We start from the raw sequence: 18,879 nt of genomic DNA, 5'->3' as shown, positions 1-18,879 counted from the left end.
ATATGGACTATTTCTAAGATTTAGCTATTATAGATGGTGCCCACCCATATAAACATGGGTGGGCATATATCACTATGGTATGATGTTTTTAACTGTTTTGGGAAGATATCTAAGAGGGAACTAGTTGGGTCAAATGAAACCTCTAGTTTTAGTTTTTAGAGAAATCTCCACACTCATTTCCACAGTGGTTGCACCAGTCTACACTCCCACCAAAAGTGTAAAAATGGTTCCTTTTTCCCTACAGCTCTGCCAGCATTTGTTATTGGTTGATTTCTTGATAATAGCCATTCTTTCTGGAGTAAGATGGAATCTCAGTGATGTTATATTTGCATTTTTCAAATGACTAGTGATGTTGAATGTTTTTTCATATATTTATTTGCTATGTCCATTTCTTTATCTGAGAAGTATGTACTCATGTCAGATGCCCATGTTTGGATTGCGGCTTTAAATTTGGGGTGTCTGATTTTTTTCTATTCTTATATGTTTTAGATATTAGTCCTTTGTCTGAGGAAGAACTGGCTAAAATGTTTTCCCATACTGTGGGTTGTCTCTTCACTCTATTCATGGTTTCTTTTGCTGTGCCGAAGGTTTTTAATAAGATGGGATCCTAGTTATTGGTTCTTTATAGCATTTCCTGTGCAGTTGGGGTTTTGTTCATAAAGTCTCTGCCTACACCTATGTCTTCAAGAGTTATACCTATTTTTTCTTCCAGGAGATTTAGTGTTTCTGTTTTAATATTTAGATTGTTGATCCATTTTGATTTTAGTTTAGTGCATGATGATAGACATGGGTCTAGTTTTAATCTTCAGCATGTGCAAAACCAGTTTCTCCAGTACCATTTATTAAAGAAGTTATCTTTGTTCCAGTAAAGGTGTTTGGCCCCTTTGTTAGAGATAAGGTAGCTGAGTGTGCTGGGAACTGTTTCTGCATGTTCTCATCTGTTCCATTGAGCCTCAGGTCTGTTTTTTTTGCCAGTATCATGCTGTTTTTATCATGGTAGCTTTGTAGTATAATTTCTTTCCTTTCATTCTATCTTTCTTTTTCCTTTCTTTCTTTTTTTTAAGAGTAAGAAGAATTTATTGAGAGAAATATAGCTTCTTCTTAAGAGGAATATAATGCGGTCTAGAAAGTGTTTTGCCCCTGTAGTATAATTTCAAATTGGGAATCATGATGCCCCCTGATTTGCCCTTGTTGCCAAGAATTTCTTTGGATATTCTAGGTCTCTTTTGGTTCCAAATGAATTTTAGGATTATTTTCTCTAATTTTGTGAGATATGCTAGTTGGAATTGCATTAAATCTGTATAACAGTCTTGGAAGTATGGCCATTTTTACTGTAATCATTCTGCCTATCTAAGAGCAGGGGAAATCTTTCCATTTTCTGATGTCCTCTTCCATCTCCTTTTTCAGAGTACCGTAGTTTTCTAAGTAAAGGTCTTTTACTTCCTTTGTTAGGTTAAATCTTAAGTATTTTATTTTTCTTAACACTATTGTAAAAGATGTTGTTTCCCTAATTTCTCTCTCAGGGAATTTGTTATTCATGTACACGAATACTATTGTTTTTTGACTGTTGACTTTATATCCTGTTATGCTGCTGAATTTCATCATTAAATCTAGGGGTCTTTTGGTGGAGTTTTTGGGGTCATCTGCACAGAGTATTATGTCATCAACAAATAATAATGATTTAACTTCTTTTCCTATCCGTATTCCTTTTATTTCTTTCTCTTGTCTAGTTGCTCTGGCTAATGTTTCCAGAACTATATTGAGTAGGAGTGGTGATAGCGGACATCCTTACCTTGTTCCTGATTTTAGAGTGAAAGCTTCCAGTTTTTGACCTTTTAGTATTATGTTAGCTGTTGGTTTGTCATAGATGGCTTTAATCAGATTGAGATAAAGACCTTCTATTCCAATTTTCTATAGGGTTTTATCATGAGTTGGTGTTGGACTTTGTCAAATGATTTTTCTGTGTCTATTGCGATGATCATGTGGTTTTTATCCTTTGCCCTGTACATATGCCATATTACATTTATTGATTTGCATATGTTGAATCATCCCTGCATCCCAGGATGAATCCTACTTGGTTGTGATACAATCTTCCTGATGACTTGCTGCATCCTGTTTGCCAGTATTTTATTGAGGATTTTTGCATTTATGTTCATTAGAGAGATTGGCCTGTAGTTCTCTTTTTTGGTTGGGTCCCTTTCTGGTTTTAGTATCAGTGTAATGCTTGCTTTTAGGAATGACTTTGGGAGGACTGCTTTCCTTTCAGTTTCATTAAAAGAGTTTAAGAAGTAGTGGTATTAGGTTTCTCTAAAATTCTTGTAGAATTCAGCAGTGACTCTGTCAGGAACTGGGCTTCTCTTTGTTGGTAATTGTTCTAAATTACAACTTCCATTTCACTGATTGATATTGTGTTACTTAGAATTTTTATATCTTTTTGATTTAACTTTGGCAATTCATATGTGTCTAGGAGTCTGTCCATTTCTTCTATGTTTTCCATCTTATTGGAGTACAGGTTCTCAAAGTACGTATTGCTGGTCTCCTGGATTTCTGCAGGGTCCACTATAATTTCACCATTTTCATTTCAAATTACATGGATTTGGGTCATTTTTTTTCTTTTTTGATGAGGCTAGCTAAGGGTTTGTCTATTTTATTTCATCTTTCAAAGAACTGATGCTTTGATTAATTGATTATATTGTTTACATAGTCTCCATTGCATTAATTTCTACTCTGATCTTTATAATTTTCTCCTTCATATGAGCTTTGGGCTTGACTTGCTCTTCTTTTTCTAGAAGATTTAGGTTTTAACATTAAGCTGTTTGAGTGTACTTTGTTTTTCTGATGTGAGAATTCACCACTATACATTTCCCTTGTAGGACTGCTTTTATTGTGTCCCATAAGTTCTGGTATGTTTATTGGTGTTACTGTTTGTAGAAACTGTCTAATTTCTTCCTTAATTTCATATGTGACCCATTGGTTGTTCAAGAGGGTGTTATTTAATTTCCATGTGTTTATGAGTTTTTGTGGTTTCTTTTGCTATTGGCTTTCAACTTCATTGCGCTATGGTCTGATAATATGCATGGAATAATTTCAATTCCTTTGCATTTACTTAATCATGCACTATAAGCTAGTATGTGGTTTATTTTGAAGAACAACATGTGTGCAGTTGAGAAGAATGTGTATTCTGCTTTTGTTGAGTGGAATACTCTGTACAGTATACTAAGTCCATTTATTGAAAGTTTGATTAGCTCTGAAATTTCTTTGTTGATTTTCTTTGTTTAGTTGATTTATTTGTGACAGTGAGATATTTGGGTCCCCATTACCATTATCTGATTTTTCATATCCATCAGAATTTGTTTTATATAGTTGGGTGTGCCACTATGTGGTACATATATATTTATGATTGTTATCTTTTCTTTATTCCTTTAACAAGCATGTAGTGACATTTTTGTCTCTTCTGATCAGTCTTGGCTTGAAATCCACTTTGTCTGCAAATAGAATAGCTATTCCTCCTTTTTTCTGGGTTCCTGTTGCATGGAGTATTATTTTCCATCCTTTGACTTTCAGTCTATGAATTTCTTTTCTTTTTTCCCCCTGTTTTTGAGACCGGGTCTCACTGTGTAGTTCAGGCTGGCTTTGAGTTCACTATGTAGTCCAGGCTGGCCTCACATTCACAGTGATCCTCCTGCACCATCCTCCTAAGTGTTGGGATTACAGGCATGTGCCACCACTCTTGGCAGTCAATGAATTTCTTTTTAAATTAAGAGTGTTTCTTGTATGCTGTATATTGTTGGATCTTGTTTCTTTATCTATTCTGCCAGTCCATTTCTTTTGATTAGTGAATTGAGATAATTTATACTTGTGGTTATAACTGATGTATACTGACTTATTTTCCAGTTGTTGGTTTCCTTTCTTTCCTTTGTGTTAATAGCTTGTCTTGTTTGGTGGATTCATTCCATTGGGGTTCTTGGAGTTGTTGTCTTCATTGTCTTTTTCTAGAATATCCTTTAGAATATGTTGGAGTGGTGGTTTGGTGGTCATGAATTTCTTCAGGTGTTCTTTATCATGAAGGTTTGTTATTTTCAGTTTTGAAAGATAATTTTGTGGAGTGCATCAATCTGAGTTGGAGGTTGTTTTCTTTTAGGGCTTGAAATACTTTACTCCAATCTCTTTTTGATTTAAGGGTTTACACTGAGAAGTCTGCTGTGATTCTGATGAGCTTTCCTTTATAGGTGACTTGTTTCTTTTCTCTAACAGCTTTTAATATTCTGTTCTTGTGTTGAACTTCTGGAATCTTGACTATTATATGCCTTGGTGTAGTTTTTTTGTGATATGATTATTTGGAGTTGTATATGTTACTGTTTGTCAACTTCTTTTTCTATGTTTGGAAGATTTTATGCCATTACTTCTACAAACAGTATTTTATGCTTTTTGTGCTATCTTCTGATTCTTCATTGATTTCAGTTAATTATATTAGTCTTCTTTGCATCATCTAGCAGCTGTTGGATTTATTTTTCATGGCATCTTGCTACTTTAAGAGGTCTTTCATTTAATGAACACCAACCACAACCTTATCTTTTAGATCTGATATAGCTAGTTTCACATTGGCTGACTCTGCTGCATATGCATTCAATATAATTTTTAATCTCCTGGATTTCTTTTTGAGTCTGTACATGGAATCTAATTCTTTCTTTTTTATGTTGGGCATTCATGGTTTCCATGTCCTTTTTTGGGGGGGGGGTAACCTGGAATTTTCCTTGTCTTTCCTATCCTCTATTTCTTAAAATTTGTATCTACTCTAGATTCAGTAATCATTTCCTTCATGATGGCTGTCATCTCTTTCATTATCTTTGTTTTGTTTTTCTTAAGATACTTATTGATTTGGTTTTTTTTCTTCTGCTGATACCATTTCATAAAATTCAGCTGGGTAGCTATTGATTCCTTCCATCTCAATGGCCCTTGATTTGCCTTGGGTGAGTTAGGGATTATGGCTTGCATCTTGCTTTTATGTTCTATCTATGTATTTATCTATCTATCTATCTATCTATCTATCTATCATCTATCAGTCTATCATCTATCTGTTGTTGCTTATTTGTTTTCTACACTGAGGCTTGTAAATTGCTTATGGTAGGTAGCTTTATTACTAGTATGAAGACCTCTTTAGGAAATGACTATTTGTTAGAGATGTCTTCTGGGTTTTGGCTTTTAAGCCTGTCCTAGGATCTTGCCTCTTCAATTTATTATGGATGAAAGGTTGCTGCCTATTTGGCCTAGCACCTAGTTCTTTGATACAAGACTATAGTAGTGTTTATATTCCCCATACAACCTAAGTGTTGACATACAAGGAAGGTCAGTTGATTGCAACAACTATGTCACTTTGGCTAAAGTAGTGTAATCAATAATAATTGCATCAAGCACAGATTGGAAAGTGACAAACTATGATAACTATTAATTTTCTGCCTTTAACCATAGATTTGAGATTTATAGTTATATAACAAACTCTAAAACAAATCAGAAAATTATATACAGTAAATATTCAGTCATGACAGTGATTTTACCCTAAAGGGAGAAAATTTAAAAGGCACAAGAGGAAAAAATAGGGAAATGAAGAGAAAGGGATTAGAAGCAAGACTGAAGGACAAAGGAAGATTAGCCAAACCTCAGGAAACTGGTAGAGGAGGGAAAGAACGAAGGAAAAAACAAAAACAAGAACAAAGCCAAACAAAAAACTAAAAACAATGTTCTTACTCACAAAAAGAAAAAAACAAACAATCAAAAAACCAACCAGCCAACCAAACAAGCCCACAAGCAATGGGAAAAAAAAGAAAAGAAAAATAAATTCCTCTGTGATTTCAAGCCTGTGGTTATCTTCTGGGGTCTACAGTTTTGTGGTAGTGTCCACTTCAGAGTGTGGCTCTTCTCTCACTGGCATACCAGTTTGGAAGCCAGATCATGCTGGATAATCCCAGCAGCCTACAGGACTATGGCTAGGTGCTGGTTCTGGTACTTTCAAATCCACAGAGGTTCAGGTTGATCCTGGCCTCTGGCTGTGGGGTTGGAGCAGGAGTCTTTAGCTTACAGCACTCTGTGTGTTTCCTGCTGGCCTGACCACTGCTCCCCAACACTGGATGTCTCCCATCCCGTGGTTGTCCCTCACCCAGTCACTGTGACTTTTTAACACTGGGAACTCTGTGATGAAGCAAACCCACAGCTGCTCTGAGTCCTGGTTTAAGTTGGTACCTCCCTAAATGGCATCTGACCAAGTACTGTTTCCAGGGGACACTGCAGACACTTGGACTGAGTCACTCACCAGCTGTCATAGTGCACAGCATTCTCTGCTCTTTTCCACTGGTGCATTTCTCCCGGGAGACCTCTGGAGTCGGCTGCTTTCACTGCGTTTCTGTAGAGTCAATCCTCCCCTCTCATGCCACAAGCCAGTGGCCAGGGAGAAGTGCCAGATTTCTGCCTCCTTTTTCTGTGTTGAGGTCTGTCTCCTCAGTTTCTCTGTGGGCTCTAATTCTCCGTTCAGATCCCTCCTGGGTCCTGGGGATCCACCTCCCTCCTCCTCTCCCCCAGGTTGTTACTTTTCAGTGTGTGGGTTCTGAATCTTGGACAGGCTGACTGTGGCTTGTGGCTAGTATCTTGAGTGCTCAAAGGGCAAAACTCTCTTTTCTATTTCAAATTAAGTGGTGAGAAAATATGTAGGGGAGTGCTAGATACGATAGCATTATCATCATTGTCATTTGGGGGCTTTATTTTACTGATCAGAATTCTGGGATTCACAGACTGAAAGTACCTCACCCAGAACTGCACGGCTGAATTTGGGCAGAGCAGCTATGGGAAGGTCACAGCCAGGTGCAATGGGTCACTCTCAGAATTGTTCACCAGGTGGCGCTCTTTCCTGGAGATAGGATGTGACCAAACCGCCTCAGCAGCAGACGCTGGTCTTTTCTTGCCAGACCAGCTCGGCCTTCACCAGCTAGCAGAGCCTTTGAACTCGGCTAAACCCTCACTGTGCTGGGACAGAAATCATGTTTCTGGGCCCAGAAGCACCCCTAATCACCAAGTGGTGCTGGGGTGAAGTTCGGGTTTACCCCAGCCCCAGCTCCACCTGTCTCCTGCCTTCCTACAGCATCCCTCACCCACCTCTCCACAGTTGGTGCTGGCTCCTTACTCAAACATGTATCTCATGCTGGACCACGTGGGAGGGCAGCGCCCGCCCACCTCTGCTGGGCGACAGGGACAGGGAAAGGGCTGGAGCTGGGGGAAGAGGACCCTCCCTGGGGCGGTGGGCACACTGCACGGCTGCCCTGGCCCTGTCCTCCCTCAGCAGCTGTGCCCCGTGGTTGGAAGGCTGAGTCTGTTCTCCCACTCATTCCTGTCCCCAGGGTCATTGTGAGGCCTGAGTTGCTGTGTGGGCAGCATTTACAGCTGCGGTTAGCACAGGGCAGGGCGAGGGAAGCGTTGGCCTTCACCACCATCTTCCTTGGATGTGGGTGCTCGTGTAAGAACTTGTGGTGACCGTCTCAGCCTCTCCTGTTCTCTTACCCAGAGACCCTGGGTAAGAGAATAATAGGAACTGCCGTTTGTTTTCAGTCCTGCTGTGCCCTGTGACAACCTAAGACTCCACAGTCTCAGTGAATCCGCAGCTCAAGCCTGTGAAGTTGGTACTACAACTGTTTCCAACTCACACAAAATTGAACCATTTACCCAGGGCCATGTGGTTGGTGATGGCATTGGGTCCCACACACAGTCCTAATGCCATAGATTGAGTGTACAGCCTTGCCACTCCACTTCCTCTTTATTTTTATTTTGAGACATAGTCTCACTATGTAGCCCCGGCTGCCCTTGAACTCTTGGTGATCCTCCTGCCTCAGCACATGAGTGCTGGGATTATAGGTATGTGCCACCACACCTGGCTCTACTTCCTCTTGAAACCAAGAAAAACAATTAACAAGGGCCCTGGGGAGCCGCGGGCATCACTGTGCTCCTTGTGCCCACAAGACCCACCCTTCCCAAAACCAATGTCCGCAGGGTGAGGTTTCTCACCTGTTTCTTGGGCCACAAAGGTACATATGTCAGGGCCCCCTGTGGAGCACTTTGCTCAACCAACAGGCCTCTTCAGATTAGCTATCCAGGAGCCTTCAAGGCCACAGCCCCTAGCTTGTTTTTTCTGCAGCTTCCAGGCCACCTACCTGTGCCAGGGCAGTCCGCACTCAGGTCTGCCAGAGTGTAACGAGAGTTCTTGGTGATTTAGGCTGGTCCACCTGGGAATTTCTCTCTTGGAACATGGCAGAATGTGTGCATATTGATACCACTTAGCCAGCATCATGCAGATCACAGAATCACAGACAGCTAGGCAGGGCCAGGAGGAACCTGCGTGTTGGAGGCTGACAGTGGGACCCCGCTGAGGAAGGGTCTTGTCAGACTCACCTGAGAGCACAGAAGGAGACTGGATTCAAGCCCTAGTTCATCTGTTGCACCTTCCTGGCACCCAGGGCTGCTGAGCAGGATAGGAGTGGGGATGTGCGGACCAGCTGTGGAGCTCGGGAGGTCCAGCGAGTGGTGCTCCTTGCTGCCCCCTCTCTGGGGGACAATTATCTAAGACAAGGCTCCCTGCCTCAGCATCGTGAACAGCTGGCATTAGGTGACCCCTTGCTGTGCTCTTTCTGCTGAGGACCAACTTCATCTGATACCCATTAAATGCCATGCCATCCCCATGCCGTGTGACAGGCCACAATGTCTAGGGAGACACTGCTGAGTGTCTCCTGGGGGTCAGAGTTGCTGCCCCAGCCTGGCCTGTTGAGAGCCACTGCTCTAAAGTGGACTCCTTGCTCCTTGGCTTCCTGAAACACATCAAGTGCTCTGGGGACACATGTGTGCTGTGCCCTCGAAGGGCTCAGAGTCTGGCTGGGGAGGCCAGGCCCACACAGGGGCAAAGGATGGGAGGGCCGTCTACAGCCAGAGCTGGGAGCTCAGCCACACAGGGGAAGGCACCTTGTGGACGAGGGAGATGCGGGAGGGCTCCCCAGAGGGTAGGGCAGACTTGGAGGGCGGAAGACATTCTGCGCAGAAGGGTGGACATGGAGAGAGCTGTGCAGTGCAGGCTGCTGGGGATGACAGCTCCAGGCAGCACCAGAGGGAGTGGCCGGGAGGCAGCCCTGGCACAGGGAGGAAGGTAGTGGTGGTGCTGAGGTGAACGAGGCTGAGCACTCGCTCTATGGCAGACACTGTTCCAAGTGTCCTGCGAGTGTTATCTCAGCCTCCGCGGTAGTCTCCAGGGAAGGTGGTATGAAAACCTCACCATAGATGGGGAAAAAGAGGCATAGAGAGACTGGGTCATTTGCCCAAACCACGCAGCTTGTGAAGGTTCTGTGTAACCCGCGTGAAAAAGCCTGGTCACGGGAGCCACGGGTTTCAGGTAAAGCAGTGACATATTATCTCTAGCTGCGGAACAAGCCCCCAAATGCACCAGGTTAGCCAGCACTGCTCCATCAGACCTGGTGACTCCAGGCTGGCGGGAGCCCAGTTGGGCGTCCCCTTCTTGTCTGGCTTGGTGTCTTGGGTGCACTGAATGACCTCATTTAACTTTAATTAGCTCTTTTAAAACTCTGTCTCAAAACTGGGTGTGGTGGCACACACCTGTAATCCTAGCACTTGGGAGGCTGAGGCAGGAGAATCGCTTCGAGTTCGAGGCCAGCCTGCGCTACACGGTGAGTTCAAGGCCAGCCTGGACTACATAGCAAGATCCTGTCTCAAAAACAAAACAAAACAAAAAACAAAAAAAACTAAAACCCTCTGTCACAAATACAGTCACATTCTGAGGCCCTAGGGGTTAGGACTTCAACCTCTGTCTTTTGTCGTGTGTGTGATTCAGCCTCATAACATCATGTAATTAATTAGCCCATGCTCATGTAGACAACATGAATTCAGGATTGGTCCTGTCTTTAACTGACTTCTGGTCATGACTATTGATTACTACCAATACTGTTATCCACTATTGTCTTTGGTTTTTGACCCAAGCAGAAATAGAAAGGTAGAGAAGACAGTGGGCCTACATTGCTTTGCATTTGGAATTTAGCTACTTCTAATTTGAAGAGCAGAAGTTGAATTCCAGTTACTCGCTTTGTATCTGTCCACCTGTAATTTAATCATAATGATTTTTTTGGCAAGATATTGAAAGGAGGTGGGGGTGACAGATCCTGCTAGAACCATACAAGGGATGATAATGCTAAACACAGACACTCTAGGGGTCTGGGCTCTGTGCTGTCTGCAGTATTCATTCTCAAGAAATCCTAGGCAAGTGCTATTCTGTTCCCATTTTACATATGGAGAAACAGGCAAAGCAGTGAATTACTTACCCTGATTCACCCTGCTATTTTATTTTATTTCATTTTTGGTATTGGGAATCGAACTCAGGACCTCACACTTGCCAGGCAGGCGCTGTCCCACTGAGCTGCAAGCCCGGCCCTGCCTTGCTATGTGATTAAGAGTCAAACTGAGCATGCAGGCAATCTGAACTCAGAACCTGGATTTTTAACTACGAGGCTTCTGTGCTATCTCTGAGAGGCTGGGGTTCGGTCAGTGCCACGGCCATAAGCAGGGTCCATGTCAGACAGAACTCAGCAGGCCATTGTTTTCCCAAGTTTTAGATTGCAGCCATCAAAGTATTTATCGATGCATATCAAAATAAAATACTAATATTTCTGTTTTGGTTGGTTGATTGATTGATTGTGGTACTAGGCATTGAACCCAAGCAGAGCTTTCACACTGAGCTATATATCCTCTGTCCCTTCTTTCTCTTTTCCTTCCTTCTTTCCTTCCTTCCTTCCTTCCTCCCCTCTGTCTTTCTTTTCTCTCTCTCTCTCTCTCTCTCTCTCTCCCCTCCCCACCGTCTTCCCCTCCTTTCTTTCTTTTGTTCTTTGCTAAATCACTAAGTTGCCCAGGCTTGAACTTGTGTTCCTCCTGCATGCCCGGCTTGATTTATCAGTTTTAGAAATTATCTCTTAACTTGCTGTTAAAAATGTCCATGATTTACCCTATACCCCTTCTTGCAAATTTCAATAATAAGATTATAATTTTAGTTAAATCAATAGTTTTTTATTATTATTTTATGATTATGTAATTACTATCCATTGTGAATTCAAAAAATACACTATAGTTATATCTCTTTTCTTATTCTCATTTTTGTTTTTCCTGGAGTTAATATTTCCTTCATTCCTTCCCTTCTTCCTTCCTTCATTTTATTTTCATTATTTCCTATTGCCTCTTCTTTCCTTCCTTTTGGGCTTTTCATGGACCTAATAATAGTTTTTCATGCTTATTGTACACACTCTCTCCTCTGGAACCTTCTTCCTCAAATCCCTGCTGCTCCAAAACCAGAGACTGGTTTTATGTTGCTTTCCCCGAGGTGTTATTCTGGTAGTTCCCTTTGCTGTTTTTTGGAACCCGAGTTTCCCAAGTCCTATATCTTGGCTTGTTTTGGTGGCATATATGCTTCCATGCTTTCTAAGGAAGGGTGCATGGAAGATTCAGTGTTTTGGATCCTTGCTTATCTGAAAAGGTCTTTTTTCCTCCCCTAGTCTGTATTTGTGGCATGGCTACACAGAATTGTAGGTCACAAACTATTTTTCCTTGAAAGCATTGTTCCATTGTCTTTTTCACTTTCATTTTTGAGTTCAGTATAATTTTTTTTTGAGACAGGGTCTCAGTATGTAGCCCAGGGTGGTGTCTTGAACTCACAGTGATCCTCCTGCCTCAGCCTCCCAAGTGCTGGGATCACAGGCGTACGCCACCACTCCTGGTTTAAAGTTCAATATAATTTTTAATGTCATTCCTTTGTATGTGACTTGTCTGATCATTTCTAGGGTCTTCTTGTATCCTTGGTGTACTTCATTTGTAGAGCTTTCAGTTGGATACTAATGTCTTTTAGTTCCAGGCAATTTTTCTAAATTTTTTTTTTTATATAATCTTTGCTTTTTCCTTAGTTGAAATTGGTTGATTCCCTAAGCCTTTTATCCATGTATTACCTCTAATTTTTCCATCATTTTGCCTTTGTAGTACTTCTAACCTATTAACTTTTTCCATATTACTATCATTTTTGCTATCTAAAGGGTCTTTTTATTTTTTATAGCATCCTGTTGTTTGCTTTTTAACTGGTGGATGCAATGTCTTAACTCCTTGGGGTAGTAATTTTTTTTGTCTTTTTTTTTTTTTTTTGTGACAGGGTCTTACTGTGCAGTTCAAGCTGGGCTTGAGCTCACTTTGTAGCCCAGGCTGGCCTCGAACTTGCAACGATCCTCCTGCCTCAGTCTCCCAAGTGCTGGGATTACAGGTGTGTGCCACCATGCCCAGCTTGGGGTAGTAACTGTAAATTTTATTTGAAGCTTTCTCTGTTCTTGGCCTCATTTGTTCATTCCTCATTCAATTTTGGGAGAGACTGTTTTATTTTATGATAGAGACTTCCTCAGATATTCGGTGATCCTTAGTTGTCACTTCATCTTTTAGAGTAAGCCGTATGCACATGGCAGAGTTCATCAGTGGGAGGACTTCACCATAGGCTTTTTGGTGGATAACCTTGCTGGCTTGCCAGGGGAACCTGCATGCTCCTACCTGTGGTTTTCTTCCCATGGTGCAGTTCAATTTTCCTGAGAAAATCCCTTAGACTTCTGCCAGGGAGCAATAAATGGTGGCCTGCCTTCTGGGAGCAGAGTCAAGGAAAGGAACTGGGGTGTATCTACTCAGCATACCAGCTCTCCATCCTGAACGCTTAGCTGACTCCCCCTGGCGGTACTCTGTGTTGGAATCTGTCTTTTGTTTTTCTTCTGGTATCAGGAATTGAACTTAGGATCTCATGCCTGCTAGGCAGGCGCTGTGGCGCTGAGCTAAATTCTGACTGTGTTGAAATCTGGACCCTTCCAGTTCATGTTTCCATGGATAAAGTCTCTCTTTGGCCCAGGTGATGAATGACTCAGGTTGCTGGGGCAGAGTATGGTTTTAACCTCAACTCTCACCCCATTCATCCTTCCAGCAAGGTCTGAGTCTGTGAGAGCTTTTTCTTTTCTTTCTGTCTCTCTTTCTTTCTTTTTTTCTTTGTTTCTTTCTCCTTTGTTTCTTTTTTTTTTTTGGTCTTTTTGAGACAGGGTCTTGCTATGCAGTTCAGGCTGGATTGGAGCTTACTTTGTAGTCCAGGCTGGTCTTGAACTTGCAATGATCCACCTGCCTCAGCCTCCTGAGCACTAAGATTACAGTGCCACCACTGATGTGCCACCACAACCAACCTGAGAGCTTTTTCAAGCTAACCAATTAGTTTACTTCTCATCTGCAACCCCTTAACTTTGCTCAGAAATTTACTACTCCTCTGTCTGCTTTCTGGCTTTTAAATATGAATGGCCAATAAACATAGGAAAAAAATCCCCCATAACACTAACCACTAGGGAAATGTAAAATGTAACCACAAGATGCCATTTCTCATCCATTACTTTGGCTATTATATCTTTAAAAACCCGCAGAAACCCAAAACAAAAACAAGAGTTGTTGGCACGGATGTGAAGAAATTGGAATCCTTGTACACTGCTGGTGGAAATGTGAGACAGGGTCTTGCTAAGTTGCCCAGGTTAGGGTTTAACTTGTGATCCTCTTGCCTCAGCCTCTACAGAAAACATGACGTTGATTCTTAAATGTAGAATTACCCATTTCCACTTCTGGGTACTTTCACAAAAAAATAGAAAGCAAGTACTAAAGTATTTACATGTTAATGTTCACAGCAGCATTATGATTATAGCCCAAGAGGAGAAAAAACCCGAACACATTGTGTCAGTTTGAGAAACTTAAAAGTTTAATGAGGGGCCTCAGCAGGGGGCCAGGTCCTCACTTTTAAACATCCTCATCCAGTGCAAGAGAAGGGTGGAAATGGTGTGAGGGCTACACCTGCCTAGCGGGTGGTAGCCTGCATACAATATAAGGGAGAAAAAGAGGCTTGCTCTTCCCCACTTTTGCTCTTGTTGCTTTTGCTGTCTTGAACCATTCCCCCTCACCATGCCACCCTCCTTGGAGCCAGTTGATTACGAACTGAAACCTCCATAAACTGTGAGCTAAATAAACCTTTCCTAAGCCGGGCGTGGTGACACATGCCTGTAATCCCAGCACTCGGGAAGCTGAGGCAGGAGGATTGTTGCGAGTTCAAGGCCATCCTGGGCTACAAAGTGAGTTCAAGCCCAGCCTGAACTGCATAACAAGACCCTGTCTCAAAAAGACAAAAAACAAATAAACAAACAAAAAAAACCCCCAAACAAACAAACAAATAAATAAACCTTTCCTTCCTTAATTTTGGGTGTTGGGTGTTTTGTCTTAGCAATTACAGAAAAATAACTAAGACAGTAGACGAATAGGTACACAAAAATGTGGAATAAACATAAAATACAGTATTTTAAACCTTAAAGAGAAATGAAATTTGATACATACTCCTGATATAGAGGCGATATATAACTCCCAACCTGTGCCTGGTAGATGTCCAATATGCCAAGTTCGTGTTCTCTAAAATCAGAGAATTAATTCTAGGAACAATGGTGGTTAAGAGCAGAAAATATTTATTGGGAGAAAGAAAGCTATATTTATTGGGGGAAAGAAGGTTTCTATCTAAGAGAGACAGAAGGGGTCCCAAGTGGTTTGCTGAGGACCCAGCTTCTTCAGGGAGTTCTATAGAGCAAAGCCATGAGATGAGGAGGGTCTAAAACGGGAAAAACTGTAATCAACTAATACGATTACAAGCATAGTCACTTAGGTAACATGATCCAACAGGAAATCACAAGGTGGGTGGGACAAAACTATGGTGAACCAATAAGATTATGACTATAATCACTTAGGTGATATTGATTAAATGGGGATCAAATGTGGAAGCAGGTCACTTCACTTTTCCTGAAAGGGAGGTTTTGGTCTCTCACTCAAAGTGATTTGTACCTACTTAGAATATCAATTACTGCTGTTCATCCTTAGGTGAAGTATATAGGTGTAGTCATTACACCTTTTGTCTTGAGGTCTGGCCTTTAATTAGTGTGCCTCCCCCAACAGTTGTAACGCATCTGTACTAACAACTTTCGAGGGCCTCACCCTCTCTGACTGCCTATGATATTTCTAACTAGCTTAGCTGTCTGTAATACTACTACATGTATAAACCATGAGGACATTGTGTTAAGTGAAATAAGCCACATACAAAAGGATGAACACAGTAGACTTCACGTGCACGGGGTGCCTAGTGTTGCAGAATATGTAGTAAGTATTACAGGTAGCTAAGTTAGGTAGAAATATTGTAGGCAGTCAGAAAAGGATGGGCCTTTGAGAGGTCAATGCAAAAGACAATTGTGGCTGGAGATGCATTCACTGAAGGCCAGACTTCAAGAAAAAAAAAGGCCAGACTTCAAGAAAAAAAAAGTACTTACCCATATACTTCCCCTAGAGAGGAACAGCAGTGATTAATATTCTAAGTAAGCATCAATCATTTTGGGGGGCAGAACCAAACCTCTTTAATCCACTCCTTCCAGAAAAGTCCTTATCTGTCCCATGTGCACTTGCTACATGACTTGCTTCCCCATTTGATCCCCATTTAATCAATATTTCTCAAGCAACTATACTTGTAATGTTATTTGTTGACCATAGTTTTATCCCACATCACATCCATCCTATGATTTTGCATTGGATCCATATTACCTAAGCAACTATACTTATAATCTTATTGATTGATTATAGTTCTGTCCCACCTTGAACCCACCTCACCTTGTGGCTTTGCTCAATAAAACATCCTTGAGAAGTGGGGTTGACAGGCAACCCACTTTCTGGGCCCTCTCCTGTCCCTCTTAGACAGAAGCTTTCTTTCTCTCAATAAATTCTTCCTACTCTTAACCTCCGTTGTTCCTAGAATTCATTCCTCAGTTGTAGAGAACATGAACTCAGCGTTTTGACCATCTAGCAGATTGGGAGTTATATTTCCTCTGTATCAGCAAGAAACAAAGTAATGGTTACTATGGGCCAAGAAAGAAGAGAATGGCTTAGGGTCAGATATAGAGTTTCTGCTTGAGATAAGGAAGAAGTTCTGGAGATGAATGTTTGTAATGGTTGTACATTCATGTGAATGTGCTTAATTCTACTGAACTGAACATTGAAAAATAGTTAAAATGGCAATTTTGATGTTATTTGCATTTTACACAATAGAAAGAAGAGTTAAAAAAAGGAATGACTAGCTGAGCATGGTGGTGCATGCCTGTAATCTCAGAACTTGGTAGGCTGAGGCAGGAGGATTGCTGCATGTTCAAGGCCAGCCTGGGCTACAGAATGAGTTGAAGGCCAGCCTGAACTGCATAGTGAGACCCTGTCCCCCCATGCCAAAAAAAAAAAAAAAAAGGAATGACAGTGTTCTTGCTTACTGTGATATTATTTTCTTTTTTTGTTTTTTTTTGTGGTACTAGGGATTGAACCCAGAGCCTTACCACTGAGCTACATCCCTAGCTCTTTTGTTTTTACTTTGAGAGGAGGTCTTCCTAAGTGACTGGGATCTCAGCCTTGCAAGGTGCTGGGATTATAGGCATGTGCCGTTATGCTTGGCTTATTTTCCATTTTCTCTGACTATATGAACATATTCCTTGATTGTCATTTAAGTGAGGTCTCAGGAAGCAAAAGAAATAAGTGTTTGTGGTAAGTCTACCAATTACAGTTAATTGTCCTAAGATATTTTCTAAATGCCTGCTGCAGGATGGCAACTATACTAGAAAATGTAAATATCATTCGTTTCCATGTTGAAGGAAAAAATGGAAATCATGGGCACCATCTCCTAAACTTGTATGCTATTAACCAATTCTGGCTCTGAGGTCATTAAAGAGGGGAAAAACAGATTTGCAGCAATATTTAATGTATTTTCTGTCATCTTGGGCTGCAACTCTGAGTTGCCGTAGCAACAGACCAGAGCAGGAACTTCATTAGGGAGGAGCTCCTTGGGTTTTAACATTATTCCATCAGGCAGGCTGATGTGGGGACAATCACACACATCCAGATCTGCTCAGAGAAGCTACAAAATTAGCTAAATCTAATGTCTTTGCAACAAATGAAACTGCAACCCAAATCTTGCTTTTTGCATCTTTTTCAGAATCATCAGTAGTGAAAAGAATCCTTTGGAATTTCTTTGGGGTAAGTATTCAAAGTAGCATTTGCAATGACATTGGACCCTCCCATTCACAAAGAAAAGGCAGGAAGGAGCACTGATGGATAAGTGATAGGCAACAGTTTATTCCACTGGTGTTTGGCTTTTGAAAGAGGATACCTGGCATACACAATGTCATCAGATGGAACAGTACTGAGTATTGGTCAAATCTTGTCACATGTGAATAGAGAACTATTTCTTGGAGGGGAGGAGGGTGCCTTCCCAAATACTCTCTCTCTCTCTCCCCCCTGTAATTTCAGGCCCAACCTGAGAAAGACCTTCCCAATACACATGATGCCCTCTGTAAACAACAGGAATCCATGCTGCCCTCAGCAAACAGAACTGATGGCCATAAAGAAATTTAGGACTGAACCTGCGGTCTCCTGACACCAGAAGACCCAGCTTTATATGCACACCTGTGCGGATTGTCCTTGCCACATTCTCAAACATTCCATTCAGATTCCATGGGATGACCCATGGAATGGGGACAACCCCAACCCCAACCCCAATATACACTTAGCCTCCCTCCAGATATTTGTTGATATCACTCCAATTTCAGCCTGCCTGTACCTAGATGATATTAAATCTAGTCTTTCCCAGTTTCCATCTCCGGGTGGTTCCTCACATGTCATTAATGAACAAAAATTTGGTCAGAATCCAGCCAGTGTTAGGTGATGGTGGGAACCACCATCAAGCATGGCTTTTGGGGAACAGGAGTTCTAAGCAGAATTCTGTAAAAATGAGGAGTTACATACTTTTTTGGTATTTTGTTTTTTGAGACAAGATCTCACTGTGTATCCCTGGTGAACCTACAGTGATCCTCTTGCTTCAGCCTCCGGAGTGCACCACCTTGCCTGGCCAGAGTCACATACTTTTGAAGAAGGTGGATCCAATCCATTAAGACCTTACCATTGGTCCACTTTGTTGCTGTGATTAAATCAGACTCATTTCAAGCATTTTTACCAGCCTTACCAGCTTCCAGAAGGTACAAGTCAGTACTGTCAAATGGAACCATGCACTGGTCAACTTCCTCAGGCAAGTAGTCATTTTCAAGTCTCTACAAACTGTAAAAAGATCTTTTTAAGTTTAATTTTTTAAAGAAAAGTTTGAGATGGTCTCAATATAATGGTCAAGGTGCTTCTGAGCTCACGATCCTCCTGCTTCAGCCTCCCCTGGCATGTACCACCATGCCAGGCTAAACCACTGTTTTGTTGATTCATTTTTCTCCCCTAACGGGTGATATTGGAGTTTAACTCTTCTATTTACAATACAAGTGGGTTTTATTGCAAGTGTGACTTTATTGGGCTGTACTTGTTCTTCCTTGTACACAATTGTGGTATAATCAAACATATCATTGAAGTCAGTACTGTTTTTCTTTTTAAATTTTTTTTTGACAGTTGCTAATTTAAAGGCCCTGGGCAAGGTACTGTACAATTTATAAAGGGGGTAGGTGTGGTACCACTGTGGTCCATAGAAGAAATGACAGAAGATTATTGGTGATTAATCACCCAGTGAGTGATACACACCAGGTGGTCCCAACCTGAGCTCCTGGCTTCCAGGGGTCGTAGAGAGTAGGAGTGGAGAGAAGGGAGGGCTGCCTGTGAGCTACTGCCAGTACTTTAAAAAGACTAACCCCCTGCAAGAAAGACTAGCCTCAAGCTCCCATTTACCAAGGATTAGGTGCACAGGCTAAT

The 18,879-nt window shown here is 41.7% G+C and overlaps 1 protein-coding gene across 1 annotated transcript in view; it reads left to right on the top strand.

Moving 5' to 3' along the window:
* LOC102022432 overlaps window positions 1–17,988 on the top strand; it is an 89,196-nt gene extending 71,208 nt beyond the window's left edge. The window contains exons 3-4 of the mRNA XM_013509074.1: window positions 17,132–17,172; window positions 17,446–17,988. Of these exons, the coding sequence (XP_013364528.1) occupies window positions 17,132–17,172; window positions 17,446–17,550 (146 nt within the window). The 3' untranslated portion in view covers window positions 17,551–17,988. The remainder of the gene's footprint in view (window positions 1–17,131; window positions 17,173–17,445) is intronic.
* The last annotated feature ends 891 nt before the right edge of the window (window positions 17,989–18,879 follow it).

The sequence above is a fragment of the Chinchilla lanigera genome, unplaced genomic scaffold (genome assembly GCF_000276665.1).
Source record: "Chinchilla lanigera isolate Chin_1 unplaced genomic scaffold, ChiLan1.0 scaffold00160, whole genome shotgun sequence".
NCBI classification, from domain to species: Eukaryota; Metazoa; Chordata; class Mammalia; order Rodentia; family Chinchillidae; genus Chinchilla; species Chinchilla lanigera.
The sequence above is the reverse complement of the archived record's forward strand: the minus strand, read 5'-3'. Positions and strand labels throughout refer to the sequence as shown.